The 18,927-nt window shown below is 37.8% G+C and overlaps 1 protein-coding gene across 4 annotated transcripts in view; it reads right to left on the minus strand.

The window, feature by feature from the left end:
• Positions 1-567: 567 nt before the first annotated feature.
• The window catches only part of SEC62 (SEC62 homolog, preprotein translocation factor), a 29,361-nt gene continuing 11,001 nt past the window's right edge, over positions 568-18,927 (minus strand). For 2 of the 4 annotated variants that reach the window (XM_041003075.1, XM_041003073.1), the window contains exons 4-8: positions 13,378-13,582; positions 13,095-13,187; positions 10,911-10,971; positions 7,900-8,019; positions 1,466-2,126 (exon numbers count right to left, since the gene is read on the minus strand). In XM_041003075.1, the coding sequence (XP_040859009.1) occupies positions 1,660-2,126; positions 7,900-8,019; positions 10,911-10,971; positions 13,095-13,187; positions 13,378-13,582 (946 nt within the window). In that variant the 3' untranslated portion in view covers positions 1,466-1,659. Of the gene's footprint in view, positions 1,087-1,465; positions 2,127-7,899; positions 8,020-10,910; positions 10,972-13,094; positions 13,188-13,377; positions 13,583-18,927 lie in introns of those variants that run through there. The other 2 variants (XM_041003074.1, XM_041003072.1) reach the window with 2 other exon arrangements.

An 18,927-nucleotide genomic window follows, 5' to 3' on the forward strand; every position in this document is an offset into this window, starting at 1 on the left:
AAGAGGAGGGGGCGGGGAGAATTCCCATAACTACAAAACTGTACCATGGAAAATAAAGATCTAGGGGCTGGCGCAGTGGTGCAGCAAGTTAATCCTCTACCTTGTAGTGCCAGCATACCATATGGGTGTGCCGTGGCTGCTCCTTGTGAGCTTGGGAAGGCAGTGGAGCATGGCCCAAGTTCTTGGGCCTCTGCACCCATTTGGGAAGAAGCTCTTGGCTCCTGGCTTTGGATCGGCTCAGTTCCAGCAGTTATGGTCACTTAGGCAGCGAAACTCTGCATAAAAGACGTTCTCTGTAAAAATCTGCCTCTCAAAAAAAATAATAAATTAAAAAAAAAAAGACTCATCATTCCAAGTACAAAGGAAATGCTCTCACTATGCCTGAAGAAAAATAACTTTGTATTTATCACCCATTTTTGAGTTAAACTTTCATTTCAAGGAAATTATAAGTAACAAGAATTTTTGCTTATAAGTAAAAAGAATTTTTTCTAAGACTTCTAAGATGAGACATAAAATCAAACTGCAAAATTATATTAAAGCAATTAGAGTCCAGTGGTTCTCTTATAGGTTTTCTTTATATTCTTTATTTTAAATTGATAGTTTAGAACAGTAAATTATCTTTCACAGCAGTGCCTTCTGGTCTGATAATACAGTACCTCATTTCTGAATGTAGAGATTGAAAATAAGTCAAAAGAACATTAAGGCGTACAAACAGCTACTTTACGTCTGCTCTTGTTTAATAAGGATCAGTTTTTACTCAAATACATGGAATGTTGGCACAAAACTGAAGCTGCTGTAGAAAGATCACAAATGTTCTGTGGGTTACTGAAACTTCCATTTTTCTAAAAACATACTCTTACATGGACTTAATTTTACAAATTGAAGTGTTGAAAAATGCCTAAATAATAAGAATTAAAATAAAATGCTTGTTTTCTTTGTAAATTATGTACAGAATACATTTCACGTTACGACACAGAGATGGGGAAGGAAGAAGAGCCAATAGCTTCCAACGAGGCTGTTTATGACTTCTGTTGGAGACGACCACCTTCCTCTGAATCAGATGTACAAATCAGTCTGGATTTCCTACGTTGGAGGAGAATCTGTAGCTAACTAAAAGTGCTGTTGTGTTGTTACTAGTTGGCTTGTTTGCACAGAATGCTTCTGAACCCTGCTAACTCAGAATCATACGATGAAATTTCCTGGTGTAATTTTATAACAAAAAAATTAACAAGAACAATGAGTTTAAGCGTTTCATCCCCCAAAGGACTGTGACATGGCGGCATAACTATGCAAAATCTGAAATGCTGGAGTTTCTTTATTCTTTTTAATGTTATTTTGATTAGTCTAACAGTAAAAAGCCATACAACTATCAAAAAAAATGCCCTTAATCTAAATGTCATTATGTAAAGTACATCTCTGATAACTATCAAAATGAATGAGATCTACTTACTGTATAATTATCAAATGGATAAACTTATTAATGGCTTTAAACTGTACCAAAATTCTATAAAACGAAGGACTGAATATAACTGCTTAAATGTCACATACATTTTAGAAATGGATTTAAAGAATGCTACAAATGCCATGTGTACATTATAATGATTAGCCAACATAGAAAATCCAACTTCTTGCACTTCTTCGGTCCCCTAGTTAGTCAGATTATGATTTTTCACGTGAAGATTTAGGTATTTCATCATTGTCTTCTTCCTCCTCTTCTTCACAATCTCCATCTGTCTGCTGTTCCAGTTCCTCTTTTGTGATCATTTCAAAATCATTCCCATTTCCACTACTGTGTTGGGACCGGTCATCGTCCCTCCTGTCACTGTCTGTGTCCGAGTGCCGCTCTCCAGCTGAGCCTTCTGTTCCACGATGGCCTGCTCCCACTTTTCCTTCCTCCTCTTCTTTTTTCTCACTGTCTGACTTTTCCTCACTGTCAGACTTCTGCTGTTTTTTGCTTTCAGATTTCTCGTCTCTTTTCAAGTCTGCTTTTGGTCCTTTATACTCGTGTGTGTACAGAGGCCTGAAGGAGTCAATGAAGCCCACGTCCGCAGTCAGATTGGGCAAGAACCAGAAGTGGTGCCTTCCTCCAGTTATGAGCCAGATGATGAGAAACAGAATGCAACGAGCTGCGGGGAGAAACAGTTCTCTAATTGAGTTATTTCTAGGACTGGTTCAGACTGCAGGGATATCTATCACTGAGAAGCTGGAAAAACATTTAATTTCACAGACATTTAAACATGGATATTTAAATCTCGGTTACTTTAGGAGCTAGCACAGTATTTTCAGAGCAGAATGCACAAAATTTTGAGGTCTCAGTGACATATGCCACTCAAAAAAACCTGCTATTATTTCTTCATAGAAGTGCTACTTCATGGATATACACTTATGACTTAGGTCCTTTGCAATTCTGTATGTCAATAAACCTAGCAGTGATTTAGAAATTCAAATACTCATAAGGTCATAGTGTAATAAATTAAAAAAAAAAAAGGTAAGTGATGGATAAAGGATAATCTCTTGAGTAAAGCCTTTGAAAAGGAAACAGGGCTGCATCATGACTCATGAAAGCCAAGGCACTTCTGCCTTTGCAGGGCACTTATTCCATATGAAATATTCAAAATTCTATTTCTGTAAGTTCATGATTATACTGATATTGATACAAATGTTAATATTGGACAGGTTTACAATCATAAACACACATATATAGATTACTTCTCAGTTTAGAAGAAATGAAAATGAAAATTTTTCTGTGGGCCCCTCTATGTATCAAGTGCCTACTCAGCATGGATGAAGAGTCCTACAATTAATACATTTTCTAATGATTTTAATTTTACTGATTAGGTAAATCACATAAAGTTTCTAAGCTACTATTTTAGAACACTATGGGCCAAAAATGTGGGAGAACAGAAATTGGTTTTAAAATTTGTAATAATAAATTACCACAAACCCCAATGACTCATATAATTACCTATTAATTAACCTATTAGGTACAGCACAGTAGTCAGAGTTGAAAGCAGGAGCAACAGAGAGATATCTTCCACCTGCTAGTTCACTCCCCAAATGGCCACAATGACCAGAGCTGAGCCAGTCCAAAACCAGGAGCCAGAAGACTCCTCTAGTCCTCCCCATGTGGGTGCAGGAACCCAAGGACTTGAGACATCCTCCACTGCTTTCCCAAGTCATTAAAAATAGAGCTGGATCAGAAGTGCAGCCGCTGGTCATGAACTAGCATCCACATGACAAACCAACACAGCAAGTGGAAGATTAGCCTGCTAAGCTGCTAGGGAGGGCCATGATTTTTCTTTTTTCTTAAAGGTCATAATGATTATGTGAATTCTAGGTGTTTTGTTAAATCTTGTATTTTGTTTTCTTTAACAAACAATTACTTTTTATATACAAAGTCTGTTACTTGCAATATTTTGCTTCAGATAAATAAGAGGAAATAGTAATAGCTGCACTGATACTTATAAACTATTTGTAAACATCACCTATTTATAAGGCAGAATTTTAACTTTTATAATATAAAATATTCTAAAAGACTAATTTATGTTAAAATCTGATATAAACAAAAGGTTAAAAATGAGGATACCTCAAAAACCCCATGGCAAAATGGAATTAAAAGGTAAGTTTATCTTGGTGCAAAAAATATTTAAAATCCATGCATAAGAGGATTCTTCAAGAATTTTACTTTATATATTAACTTTATAAATATTAAGGTAGTTTATGAACTTGCTGAAATTTATAAACTTCATGGATTTCAAAAAGTTCTTATAACAAAAATTTGCTTTTAAATTCCACTTTGTCAGGAACATTTTGGAGAACACTTTATATATCTAGAAATATGATTTAAGAATGAATTACAGGAGCCAGTTATATTAAGCTGGCATCCCATACTGGAATGCCAGTTCCATTCCTAGCTACACTGATTATGATCCAGCTTCCTGTTAATGTGCCTGGAAAGGTACCAGAAGATGGCTCAAGCTACTGGGTTCCTGTCACCCACGTGGGAGACCAGGATGGAATTCTTGGCTCCTGCCTTTGGCTAAATCCAGCCCTGGCTGTTGAGGCCATTTTGGGGAGTGAACCAATGAATGCAAGCTCCATCTTTCTATTTCCCTCTGTCACTTTGCTTTTTGAATAAATAAATAAATATTAAAAGAATATTTCATTCATCGTAAAAAATAATGAATAAGAGATTACATACCTTGTTCTACAAATACAACTACAATACTACGGTAACTTTCACAAGGATGTAAAAGATGGTTCATAATATAAAATCTTTTATCATATCCAAGAGAAAACAATAGGGAAATGAAACAAACACTTATAAAACCCAATTTCTTACTGCACATAAACTGAGCATAGCAAGATTCTACCATGTTTTATAGTTTTCTTGCTATAGTGTCAGATTACCATGGATAAGACATATTTAAAAACTGCCCAAAGTGCTATTTTACTTGTTTGTTTAAAGGTTTATTTATTTATTTATTTGAAGCAAGAATGAGAGAGAGAGAGAGACAGACAGAGAGAGAGAGGTCTTTCTATCTCTTGGCTTATTCCCTAGGTGGCCTGAATGACCAGGGTTAGCCCATACAGGAGCTGGAAGCAGGAGCTGGGAGCCAGGAGCTTCTTCCATGCCTCCATGTGAATCTAGGGACTCCTGGAGTTGGGCAATCTTACACTGCTGATTGCTGTTTCTAGACCTTAGAGTAAGGAGCTGGAATGGAGCTGGAGCAGCTAGGGCTCAAACCAGTGCCAATGCAGGATGCAGGTATTAGAAGCAGACGTTTTACCCACTATGCCAAAATGCTGGCCTCTGAAAAGTGAAAATGGTGGTACTAACATTAAGAGGAATGACAAAAGTAATTTTATTAGTATCTGATATTTTATATTACAACATAAATATCCAGTTTGTAAGAGCTGTAGGTCAAAACTGTTTGAAAGTATATTTTAAATTTCATTTCTAATAGAATTAAGACAAATGTTGGTTTGTTTTCTATTTTAATTCACCAGATTATGTGCTCCATATGCATATTTAAATCCATAACATGGGCAGTAGCTTAGTGGCTTAAGTCTTCACCTTGCCTGTGCCAGGATCCCATATAGACACTGGTTCACATCCTGGTTGCTCGACTTCCCATCCAGCTCCGTGCTTGGGGCCAGGGAAAGCAGTAGAGGATGCCCCAAAGCCTTGGGACCTGCACCCCTGTGGGAGATACGGAGGCTCCTGGCTTTGGATCTGCTCAGCTCCAGCTGTTGCGGCCAACTGAATGAACCAGTGACAGATCTTTTTCATTGTCTTTCCTGTTCTCTGCAAATCTGCCTTCCCAATAAAAATAAATAAACTTTAAATCTATAATATTTGAAAAAAAATTTTAAAAATACTAAAGAAATATTTTCAAGAGGAAAATATAAATCATTCAATGGAACTAATGACTACTTCTAAATTTCAGTGATTTGAGAATCAGTCATAAGGCATAACTTTTCTTGTATCAAATGTCAAACCAAAATGTATGCCTTTTTTCTTTATTGATGTAGGTATTACACTAAGTTACCAGCTTAACAGGCATACATTTTATTTCCTTACAAATATGATATTACACACTGGAGAAGTTCTTTTCTCCATGTGACTAGATTGGAGATGGAGAAAACAATGACAGTAGAAAAGGCCTTCGTCAGAGTCCGAGTTCACTCAGACAGAGGAGGCCCATCAATAGGGTAGATTGAAGGACTCCTCAATGAGCCCCTGTGTCCATGATGGTAGCACTGACCCAGGATTCTCTGATGGTCGGTGGGGCTGTAGAAGTAATGCTTTATAAACATAAGGCATATGTATGTTTCACAGAATATACACACAATTCAAGTAATGTTGGCCAAATTACACTATGTAACATATTGGGTTAAAAAGGTTTGCATTGTTCATATCTTTATGAAGAAGTGTTCCTATGTCTTACTGAAAGACTGATTTGTCATTTGGTGAAGATAATCAGAACTTCATACCACATATTGACATAAACTCCAAGTGGATCAAGGAATTCAACGCAATTAAATAATAAACAGATGGATAAACTGAGAAAAATTCACACATATTTGTCAAGGTGAAAGGTTAGAGCTTCCTACAATACAAGAGCAAATTTTCAGTTTAGTATTTTTAAGTAAAATGGTATCTATTAGTTTTAAACCTAGTTAGGTAATATGTCCCTTGTGTGAAAATGCACACAGGTGTAAAAAAGATTAAAATCCTAACTAGTGCACTTCACATTAGGGAGCATTTCCTTCCAAACTGTTCTTGGTGTTTAAGTATCATTATTTCAAAAAATCTGTATAGTTATATAGACAAACACATTACCCTTAGTCTTTGATTACTTGTGATGAATACTCTCATGTATTGATATTTTATTCCCTCTTGCAAATGAAGAAAGGATGTTTATGTCCTTTGTCACTTAATATTCAGTTCTCCTATTAACTAGCATGAGTAGTTGGGTATTTTAATCTTTTCTCTGATCTATCTGTTTGTCACTCATTTTTTATTTTGCAAGGCTGCCTGCAACTCCAGAATCCCATATGGGCACCAGCTGGTGTCCTGGCTACTCCACGTCCAATCCAGTTCCTTGCGTATGACCTGCGGAGGCAGTGGAGGATGGTCCAAGTCCTCAGGACCCTGCGTCCACATGAGACCTAGAAGAAGCTCCAGGCTTTTGGATCATTTCAAATGGCAGGCCTTTGATGCCATTTGAAAGGGAACCAGCGGATGGAAAATCTCTCCTTCACTCTATAAAGTCTATCTTTCAAATAAAAGTAAACAAGTCTTTAAATTCCCTTTTTAAGATTTATTTATTTATTCAATTATTTATCTGAAAGAGTTAGGGAGACAGAGAAACAGAGAGATTTTATCCATCCACTTGTTCACTCCCCAAATAGTTTACAAAGGCCAGGACTGGGCCAGTCTGAAGCCAGTAGTTTCATCTGGGTCTCCATGTGAATGCAGGGGCCCAAGCCCTTGAGCCATCATCTACTACCTTCCCAAGTGAGTCAGTAGGGAGCTGGACTGAAAGGGGAACAACTGGGACACAAACTGGTACCTACACAGGGTGCTCGAGTTCCAGATGGCTGATTAACTCACTATGCCATGACACAAATCTCAATTTTTAAATTCTTATGTGATCCAAACCTATTTGTTCTTTCAATTACACCTGCAATTCGGAAACTCTAATCATCTAAAACTGCAAACAAACAAACAGAAACCCCATTCAATATTTTCTTGTTTTTCCAAAAGTAACAGTTAAAGAGTCTAATTTATTTTGGCATATCAGTGAAAATTACTTTTTCCCAAATGATAAGCCAATTGCTTGGAATCGTCTGTTGAATACAGGCACACAATTTAGTTTTTATCAGTTGCTTTATTTGCATTATGCAAACCATCAAAATGCTTTCCAGGAAATAATACATTTAATTAATGATGGCCACTGTAAAGATATTAAATTCCTTGTGTAGTGAATTTTAAAGCATATCTATCTTCAGAGATAAGATATGTGTTTCAAAATCATTTAGAGAATAAATTTCAAATATCGTTATAAAAAATGACAGATAAGCCTGGCAACAGATACTAACCAGTCTGATTTAGTCATTCTGTTTTGCTATACATTACCAAAAATAATTACAGCTCGTCAAGAAAGGTCATAGTTATAGTAAAAATTAACTTAAAAAAAAAAAAAAACTGATTCCTCCCTTCAGACTGGACCAATCTAACCTTGTCAAGTCAGTATTGGGATTTGACACAGAAGGTACAATACTTCTTGATCTACCTACATTGTTCTGCAACAAAGCTTACTGACGTTCCAGATTATTCTCCTAGTGCTCAATACCTACCTTACTGAGACCAGGTTTACCAACAGTACTTACCAACAGCCAGGAGAAGAATGCTGGCTACAAAACAGCCTGCGCCCACACTGAGGTAATAAACACCCACTCTCATTTCTGCTGGCCAAAGAGGAAAAAGCGTGGCCGCTATTACTGCAATCACTAAAACAAGAAGCAAGAGTTAACGTTAATAATTTTTAAGACTAGAAATCCTAATGACTTAGTTGTGGCAACAGCAAACATTCTGAGAAGACAGAAAATGAAAAATACTGCTGTTTTCTAAGATAAAAAGGTCAATTATGGGAGCCCAGCACAGTGGCCTAGTGGCTAAAGTCCCCGCCTTGAACACATCAGGATCCCATACGGGCTCTGGTTCTAATCCTGGCAGCTCCGCTTCCCATCCAGCTCCCTACTTGTGACATGGGAAAGCAGTTGAGGAAGGGCCAAAGCCTTGGGACCCTGCACCTGTGTGGGAGACCTGGAAGAGCTCCTGGCTCCTGGCTTTGGATCGGCACTGCTCTTAATTTAGGTTAGGATTTGTTTTATAAGTTACATATAATTAGAAAAAAAGCACTGTGTAAAAATCTGAAAGTTTCTTAAATTATCTACTGCTTCAATTTTCAAACTATGAATACATTAATATTTGGCTATAAGATATTCACTTATAGACGATGGCAGCTTGAATAAATATCAGACCAATGAATCAAATAAAAATTATTCCAAAGACCACTCCCAGGAGATTATGATTCTGGGACGGAGCTCTAATAGCCACAGACTGCGCAGGTTCACCAGGAGATGCTGCTGCAAATGGCTTTCTTGGGGGAGTTGGTGCAATCATATATAAGTATCTCTAAGTATTTCGCAAGTGCAATGAGATCACATGAAACATATCTTAAGAAAGCAGAAACCATATTATTTGAGGTTAATTGCCTTTTTAAAAAATTTTTATCTGAAAGGCACGTTGACAGAGAGGGAGGGAAAGAGAAAGTAGTTAGGCTATATTTTATAAAGTGCCTGTTCTTAAGTTTTAAAGGTTGGGGATTGTACAAGTCATTGCACATAAAATATTCAGCAAAGTGACTAACTATAGTACATTTTAAGTAACCAAAAGCTATTAGTTATTACCCATGGGTTGAGTTTTGGGTTTCAACTTTATAAAAGTTATTTGTTACAGTACACATGACATCATATTGACCAAGCTTATTTTAGTGACCATCTATTTCTTTTAATTTGCTGAATCAGCCTTTCCCTATCCAATCCTGTCCCGAATTTAAAGGAATATCCAACTAATGTTAAAATATCAAATTAGGGCTGGCAGCATGGTGCAGCACGTTAAGCTGCTGCCTGTGATGGCAGCACCCCATAGCACAGTGCTGGTTTGCATCCTGGCTGTGCCATTTCTGATTTAGCTCCTGCTAAGGCGCCTGGGAAAGCAGTGGAGAATGGTCCAGGAACTTGGGACCCGCCACCCACATGGGATACTTGGATAGAGTTTCTAGCTTCAGACTTCTCCTCGGTCCAAATATGGCCATCACAGCCGTATGGGAACTGAACCAGTGGATGGAAGATTCCTTCTTTGTCACTTCCCCTCTCTGTCACTTTTTTCAAATAAATAAAAATAAATCTTAACAAAAAAAAAAAAATAAAATAAAAGGTATAGTACTATCTTCATTCAATTTTTGTTCAACTCCCCAGAAGTATGAAACCAATCTGACTCTCAGTGATCACTTATATATAATACGAAAACTACCTATCCGAAATTATATATCCTTTTAAAGGCAGAATTACAAAGAAAGAGAAAGCTTCTGTCCACTGGTTGACTCCCCAGATGATCACAATGGCCAGCCCGGGCCAGGCCAAAGCTGAGAGCCTGGATCCCACCCAGGTCTTCTCTGAGCATAGTTCAGCCAAATGCTCAGGCCATCTTCCATTGCTTTCTATACAGATTGTTGGGGAAGTGGATCAGAAGTGACACAGCCAAGACTTCAACTAGTGCTCACATGGGAGTTGGTACTGCAGGCAGCAGCTTAATGTGCTGTACCACAATGTTGGACCACTAACAAATAAAACAGTTTATAATATTCTTATTCTTTTATAACTTTCTTTTTCATTTAATCTATTCTCGATATTTTTCCACCAGTAAATCCTAACTCTTTAAATGTTGCGTGGATTCTACTGTGTAGTGGTACTATATTTCAATAATCTAATGAGGCACTTGAATTATTTCCAGTTTTATGCAATTACATATAGATATAAATGCATATTTATACAATGCTGACTATGGTGGCCAGGATAAATTCCTTGAAATGCTATTAGGTTCAAGTATATATGCACTTAAATTTTGAGAGCAAGCTGTCAAGTTGCTCTCCTAAAAACAAAAATAATGGACATATCTACTAACTGCCAGAGTGCGCTAGTTTTTTTTTTCCCAAGATCTTTACTAGCAAACTCTACAATCCTCTTAATCATTATTGTTTTAATCTTTACTTATTATGAGTTTGAGTTAGTATTATTCATGATAGGCCACTATACTATTTTTTTTTAAAAAATATATTTATTTGAAAGAATTACAGAGAGGGACAGAACAACAGTGAGACTAAGAATGACTGAGAGAATCTCCCACCCTCTGGTTTATTCTGTAAATGGCTGCAACAGCTGGGACTGGGTTTGGATGAAGACAGGAGATAAGAGCTTCTTCCAGCTCCTTAACACAGGTGCAGTGGCCCAATGACATGGGTCATCTTCCACTCCATTCCCAGGCCAACAGCAGGGAGCTGGGTTGGGAGTGGGGCATCCAGGACATGATTCAATCCCCACTGTACATCTTTATGAGCTGCCATTAGTATTTTTCCCCAGGTTGTTAATCTCTTAAAGATTTTGTTTTAATGTGTCACAAATATCTTCCTTAGTTTCCTATTTATTTTATGGCTTTAATATCTATTGTTTAAAGTGGCAGGCATTTTATAAATTTTGATATTTTACATTACAGCACTTGAATTTTGTTTTCTGCATTTTATATTGTAGTTTAAAGCTACTTACATCCTGTCACTTACCAAGAATTAATCCCATGACAAATGTTTTAAAGTGAACTGGGTCATAGATCCACACATACACCTAGAAAAACCAAGAAATCACAGTGCTTAAACTTTCTAAAGTCACATTAGAAAGTGAAGCTTAATTCTGTATTTCAGGTCTTTTCAAGCTGTCATCACTCTCTTAACATTTGAGAGCTACTTTCTTTTCAGTTCTCTAATTTCTGCAATCACACTTCAATTTCTATTTTATTCAGCATGGTTTCCCACAAATCAAGCACCACTCTAAAATGATAACTAAAGCAAACACATTTCCCAACCTTAAAAGTTTTGGCATGCATACTGCCTTCTACAGAATAAGAGCTAGCTTATTCAGCATGGTAAGCGCCCCTGCTTCTGCTTGGGCTGCTTCCTTCCCAAACACATCCATACTCTTTCCTGGTACACCTGGCAATCTGCCAGTCTTCCTTCAAGGATCAGCTTAACTATGCAAGGTCTCCAGACCCACCTGCATCCTTTCTGATTAAATTAATTATTCCTGATCAGTGTTTGCCTGCTATAAATATGTTTTGTATTTTTGCCAGATTACAAGAGCTTCCTAGTAGAGAATTTTACTGTTTATCATGCTATCACAACAAAAATGTCTGCCACATAATCTGGTGCTCAAGTTTTAACTGAAGGTATTTGAGCTTTCAAACTTCAGACAGGCCCTGCTGTCTTCTCCAGTGGCTTTCATATCAGAAACCAGGGGTTCATTTCAGAATTACCTGAAAACATGTTATACTAATACATTCCCCACACTCCTATTCCATACCAGAGATTCTTGTGCAATGACAAGTTTTTCCAAAACTTTACCATGTAGCTCCAAGACCAATACTTTACATATTTTACTGCTGTATTACACATAGCAAGAATGGATGTCTTGAAACTCGTGTAGTAACTCAATGGGCAGTACTTTACTAACGTTTGTGCATTAGTGGCTAAAATTAAACAGTCTTCCTGGAGGCCTAACTACCTCATAAACATCCCACTACAAAAGGTATGACAGAAATTATTTTGAGTAAAAAAAAAATTGAAAAATATGATGCCTCAAGTTAGATGCCTGCTAACATAATTATAAAAGAGACAGAGGTCAACAGACGCCATGTGCTTCTTTTATACTGGTGGAAATGCTGCATTTTAGTTGTTCAAATAACCACCCAGTATAAAAAGTACACTTCTAAGATTTTTAAATATGACCAAGTGATCCATTTCTGGTGAATGAAATGAAGCAGCAAGCTTTCTAGATAGTGTCTTTAACTTGACCTCCTTAAGGAGCAGACATTTCCTTTGCCCACCTATCCCCTTGTGGGGACAGATGCTTGCAGTGATTTTGGACCCTCACGTGGAGATCAGACAGGAGGAGCACTTTCATCACGTAGCTACGTCTCTATAGCTTACTGCTAGACCTCACGGATGAGATCACTATTACTTCAAGTTTCCTAACACAAGACCAAATCACATTCTAATATTTATAGATCCAAATCCAGAGAAAATACCGAGGTTTTTTTTTTTTTTTTTAAAAAAACAGAGCTTTCATATACTCACAGTCCCCAACTTACAGTGGTTGAAATTTTGACTTTTTTGTTTGTTTATGATGGGAAAGTTACATTAAGTCAACAAAAACTGTACTTCAACATTTCAACGTTGATTTTTTCCCCCAGGTTGCTGATTTATAGCACGATACTCTCCCATGTGCTGGCTCCTGTGAGACTGCGGTGATGGCTCGAGGAACTGGCCAGGATTGTACTCCTGGATTCTGACCCTGTCTCTGCCTTACTTCTGGCCAGTGCAGGGATTTGGGGAGTGAATTAGTGGATAGGAGTTCATGTTCTACATTCTCTTATTCTCAAATTAATCAGCTAAAGAAGTCTGTAACATGATTGTGCCCAACGTAGCTAATGAAATACTCTGAGTATGCCAGGTTATGATGCTTGATAGGTTAGGTATAGTGAACGCATTTTCAACTTAGGATATTTTCAACTTAATAGGTTTATTGAGATGTAACTCTGCTGGAAGGGTTTACTGAGTTAACACCATTGCAAGCTCATGAGCATCTGCACTTAAGCACATGGTTAGATTTATCTGAGCTACCTTTTTCCGTGAAGGCAAACATATTTCTAGAAACTCCTACTGGAAACTTGACTCTAGGCTAAATGCTCTCACCTCGTTTCCATCCAGAAAAACTTGGTCATCATGTGGCTCAAGTTTGAACTTTTTTTTTGTTTCTTTCTTTTTGGGAGTTCCTGGAGTTTCCTCCTATCAAAACACAATGTGGAGAGAAGAAATAACACAGCAGTAAAAATCAGTGTGATATTTACATAAATAATCCTCACTGGTTCCTTGCAATACAGAAGCGGGTGCTACATAATAATCTGGGTGCTCACAGGCTGGCTGGTTCATGTGTACCTAACGATTTTTAAATTTTTACTTAATTTTAGTAAACCACCTTTTTGGATTCTTCTTTTTCACCATCTTTTTTTTTCTCTTTTTCCTTTTTTGTCTTTTCATCTTTTGCATTTTCTTTCTTGCTCTTTTTTTCTTCTTCTTTTCCACTTTCAGCTTTCCCTTTATCTTTTTCTTTCTTTATGTCTTTATCATACTTCATTTTCATTACTTTCAAAGCCCGGTGAAAAAACTGCTTCTTTAATAACCTTTGGGGAAAAAAGGCATACATTACATTCTTTGTCAATTATTCAGATACAGACAAAAAAAAAATATATCAAGACTTTTCTGACAACTCAGAAGGGAAATCACAAGTAGTAAGCCTATGGAAAAAAAATAAGTCAACTCCATCCACAATAAAAACTTTATAGCCAAATGACACAAATGTCGAAACAGTTCAGTAGTATTTAATACAATTTAGATGTAAAAAGATTAAAAAGCTTTTCTCAAGTCCATGCAGAGCTATCAAGACTCGGCTTTATTCAATGCTAAGTCTCAAGTGCAAGAACAAAGATAAAAAGGGAGAAAAGATAACATTCAAGAAATGTTAACAGAACACAAGTGTGCCCATGATTTGACTACTCTAAAACGTATCTTCTTAGCTCCAACCTAATATTTTTCCATGTATTTCATTAGACAGCTGCTATCATAAAATCTCAATTAAGTAATAAACAGCTGAGAGTGTGTATATGTGTGTATACATACATATATATATATAAATAATTTTATTTTTATTGGAAAGGCAGATATACAGAGAGGAGGAGCGACAGAGAAAAAGTGCTTCCATCTGCTGATTCACTCCTCAAGTGGTCACCAACAGCCAGAGCTAAGCTGATCGAAAGTCAGGAGTCTGGAACTTCTTCCAGGTCTCCCACGTGGATGCAGGGTCCCAAGGCTTTGGGCTGTCCTCGAATGCTTTCCCAGGCCACAAGCAGGGAGCAGCTGGAATTAGAACCAACGATCATATGGGATCCTAGCAAATACAAGGGGAGGACTTTAGCCACTAGGCTATGGCGCTGGGCCCATAGCTAAGTATATTAAGGTTAGACTGCTGGACTTGGATAAGGACTCTCACAACATTAAACTAAAAAATGCACAATATATTTGACAAAACAGTATGTATGTCCATTTTGGCTAATGTTTACATTGTTCTGCCCTCTTTCTAGCTGTTTTCTTTCTTTCTTTTCTTTTTTTTTTTTTAAATATTCTCTCCTTAGGACTGCCACACTGGCTGTACTCCTCCCTGGATGTTCCCCCCACCCCTTTAAAGCAGGTTCTTTGACTTTACTTCCTATTTCCTTCAAGCAGGTTCAACCATAATGTACACTGGTAAGAGTAACAAGCCAGGTCCTTCTTGAGTCCCATTATCCCAGCCATAGCGCCTCTAGCCCAAGGCACCATTCACTTTATCTACTTACTCTTTCACTAGACTCTAAACTTAAAAGTGAAGCCCTTGGGCCCAGGGTGGTAGCTTAGCGGGTAAGGTCCTCACTTTGCACCCGCTGGGATCCCATATAAATGCTGGTTCTAATCCTGCAGCCCCATTTCCCATCCAGCTCCCTGCTTGTGGCCTGGGAAAGCAGAAGAGGACGGCCCAGAGCCTTGGGACCCTGTACCCATGTGGGAGGCCTAGAAGAGGCTCCAGGCTCCTGGCTTAGATCAGTGCAGCTCTGGCCATTGCAGCCACTTGGGGAGTGAATCAACAGATGGAAGATCTTCCTCTCTGTCTCTCCTCCTCTCTGTATATCTGACCTTTCAATTAAAAAAAAATCTTAAAAAAAAATGAAGCCTTTGTTTTATTCATTTCTTTATCTGTTGAGTACAGATGTGCAGCTGATCCTAAATTGACCTTGCCTACAGTTGATTTCTGATTTTAAAATTCTATCCAAGAAACTGTGTTACTCTTACTTTTGTACTTAAAAACTCTATTCTCAAATCCAATGTTTCAGTTTCAGAGTTCCTGATTTATTTCTTTGTTTTTGCCTTGATAATTTATATATGATTTAGAAGTTAGGTCTTGCCACCATCTCTGCCTGCTAATGGTGACTATCCATTTGTTTACTTAATGCTTATGGGTGCCTATTCCAACTTATCACACTATGGGCTAATGAAATGCCTCCTTCCAGGTAACCTTTTCTTTCCTACACTGTGCTGTATCTCCTGGAATATCTGTGTTTCACTTGCTTGACTGGTACTAAGATTTGTCTAATGAGCTGGACTAATGTTAATATTTAGGTTTCCTCATTTGGTTCATCCTATTTGTTTCAAGTATCTATTTAGCATATTGTTATTTAGCTGTTTAAACTGACCTCCAAAATGCTACCATTAGTATCTGCTATGTGTACACAAACAAAACACATAAAATAAAAATCCAAAAAAAAAAAGACCTTAATTATTAAGGTCTCTTACGTTTACATTTTGTTTTATGTTTATAAATTAGAAAGTGAGATTTAATAGTGGCACATAATGAAGAGGAAATTTATGTTTATATTTACTAATCTGTATATATTATACTTATTTTGTGTTTATATACATATTTATATTTTAAAAGACTTGTTTATTGAAGAGGTAGAGTCAAACACAGGGAACAACAGAAAGCTTCCATTCACTGATTCATCCCCAAATGGCCACAACAGCAGAGGATAGGACAGTCCAAAGTTAGGAACCAGGAACTCCATCTTGGTCACCCTGTGGGTGGCAGGAACTCCAGTAGTTGCGCCACTGGCTGCTTCCCGGGCACACCAGCACCGACTGCAAGGAGTAGCCAGAGCTTGAATCAGTACTCTGACATGGGATGCCAGCATCCCAACCAGCAGCATAGCATGCCACAATATCTTGCTCACTCCCTCCACCTGCTTTTTTTTTTTTTTTAAGATTTACTTATTTGTTAGGCAGTGTGTATGTGAGAGAGGGGGGGAGAGAAAGAAAGGGAGAGTATTCTATCTGCTAATTTATTTTCCAAATTCCCGTAATAGGCAGGGTTAGACCTACCAGGAACTCTAAGTGGATCTCCTACGTAGATGGCAGCAACCAGAGTACTCAGGGTCATCTCTGCCTCCTCTGAGGCAAATAATCCGTAAAGTAGATCACAAGTGGAAGAAGGACTCAATTCTAGATACTCGGATCTGGGACACAGGTATCCCAAGAGTGGCTTAATCGGATACACCAGAATGCCACCCTCAAGTTTCATAATTTTTACTCTATTTCAGAATGTCTGGAAAAAATTTACAATGAAAATGTACAGACTAGTTTTCCTTGTGTACTGACATGATTTCTAACTTTTCTATCAGGAACATTTACTACTATTTAATGTGAAAACAAAAATGTATCTTGTTCATTGAGTATTTATCAAAACAGCAGCATTTTAGATTAGTTCATATTATAGATGTCCATGTAGTAAGAGTACGTGTGTATACAGACATGTGAAGTCTATATTCCCAAAGGGTAATATGGCTGTCTGTGAAGCAATATTAGTAATTTGAATTTTCTTCTGTATCGTTTATTATATATTCAGTTTTTTTCAAACTTGTTTTTCACAGAAAAATCTATTCTTAATGGAAAATAATTTAAAAGACAAACCAGGGGCTGGTACTCCAGCACTGTGGCATAGTGGATTAAAGCTGCCACCCACAGTGCCAGCATTGGTTGTTCCACTTTCTATCCAGCTCCCTGTTAATGTGCCTGGGAATGCAGTGAAGGATAGCTCAAGGTTTCAGCACCCATATGGGAGGCCCAGAAGAAGCTCCTGGCTCTGGGTTTATCACGCCCATTTGAAAAATAAGCCAGTGGATATATTTTCTTTCTCCCTAACTCTATCAAATAAATAATAAATCTTTAATGAATAAAAAGCAAATCAGAGGGCACAAATTATTTAGTGCAGCAGTTAAGATGCCACTTGGGGGCTGGAATATGGCAAAGCAGGTAAAGTGGTTGCCTGTAATGCAGGCATCCTACATGAGCACCAGTTCAAGTCCTGACTGCTCTACTTTTGGTCTAGTTCCCTGTTAGTGCCCACTCTTGGGGGAAGCAGCGACTACAGAACTTCCTGGGTGCCTATTCCCCATAGGAGACTGGACTGAGATGTCAGTTCAGCTTACAGACTTGCTGTGGGCCATCATGGATGTTGCAGGCATTTAGGTATAGAAAATCTGTCTGCTTTTCTCCCTCTGCCTTTCAAATAACATGAAAATCAATTAAAAATAAAACACTAAGCAAACCATTTAATTTTATTAGAGAAAAATATTTTTTCTGGTGAGCTGATATAGGACACATACCAGCAGCATCACCTCCTCTGTCACTTTTCCAGCATAGCTGTTCCACTTTCATGAAACTAGATTATTAACTACTAATCAAATGGTATGAAAAATAATCTCATGTTAGAGAAGTAATTTTAGGGTAATTAATCATTTCAATTCACGTCTAAAATGAGGTATCAATCTCATAGGCGGAGTTTGTTAAGAAAAATGAGAACTCTTCAAAGTGTTTAGCATAGTGTCTGGCATACATGTCCTCAGTAAATACTAGTCATTGCTGCTATGGCAAAAATCCTCAATGTGACTTAACAATTATGAAGCACATACTGGTTTGGTTTCATAAATCATTATAGTATCATTTTGTCCTGTAATAAGCAGAATCATGTATTTTACTTATAAGTATTCCTTGATGAATTTTTGGAGAACATTTACTTCAACTTGTTCTATGTCTAGAAAAGTGAAACTGACACTATTCAACCTTTGTAATACAATCAGAACACCCATTTATTGGGCTTTACATATACTTTATTGGATAAATCGCTACACAAAGCTCTGACTATATATGTTCTGATATAACTACTCCCAACTGCCTATCCCAGCATGTTCTGTGCACTGTGCTTACAATGACCATCTCTTCATCTGCTGACTAATTATCTATTTACATTTTTACTTTAAGACTTACTATTTTTATTTGAAAGACAGGTTTTATAGAGAAAGGAGAGACAGAGAAAGAGGTCTTCCATCACTGGTTCAATCTCCAAATGGCCACAATGACCAAAGATGAGCTGATCTGAAGCCAGGAGCTTCCCTGGGTCTCCCACGTGATTGCAGAATCCCAAATACTCGAGTCATACTCGGCTGCTTTTCCAGGCCACAAGCAGCAATCTGATTCAGAAGTGGAGCAACCGGGACTCGCAATGGTGCCCAAATGTGATGCTGGCACTGAAAATGGGAGCTTTAGCTTGCTATGCCATTTTAATTAGCTATAAATCTTCTCTAACTGACTGAAGTATATATTTATTTTTTAAGATTTATTTATTATTATTTTTTTATTGGAAAGGTGGATATACAGAGAGGAGAGACAGAGAGGAAGATCTTCCGTCCTATGATTCACTCCCCAAGTGAGCGCAACGGGCCGATACTATGCCGGTCCAAGGCCAGGAGCCTCTTCCGGGTCTCCCACGCGGGTGCAGGGTCCCAAGGCTTTGGGCCGTCCTAAACTGTTTTCCTGGGCCACCGGCAGGGAGCTGGATGGGAAGCGGGGCTGCTGGGATAGAACCAGCGCCCATATGGGATCCCGG

Source organism: Ochotona curzoniae, unplaced genomic scaffold (assembly GCF_017591425.1).
Source record: "Ochotona curzoniae isolate NIBS_2020 unplaced genomic scaffold, NIBS_Ocur_1.0 scaffold_2587, whole genome shotgun sequence".
NCBI classification, from domain to species: Eukaryota; Metazoa; Chordata; class Mammalia; order Lagomorpha; family Ochotonidae; genus Ochotona; species Ochotona curzoniae.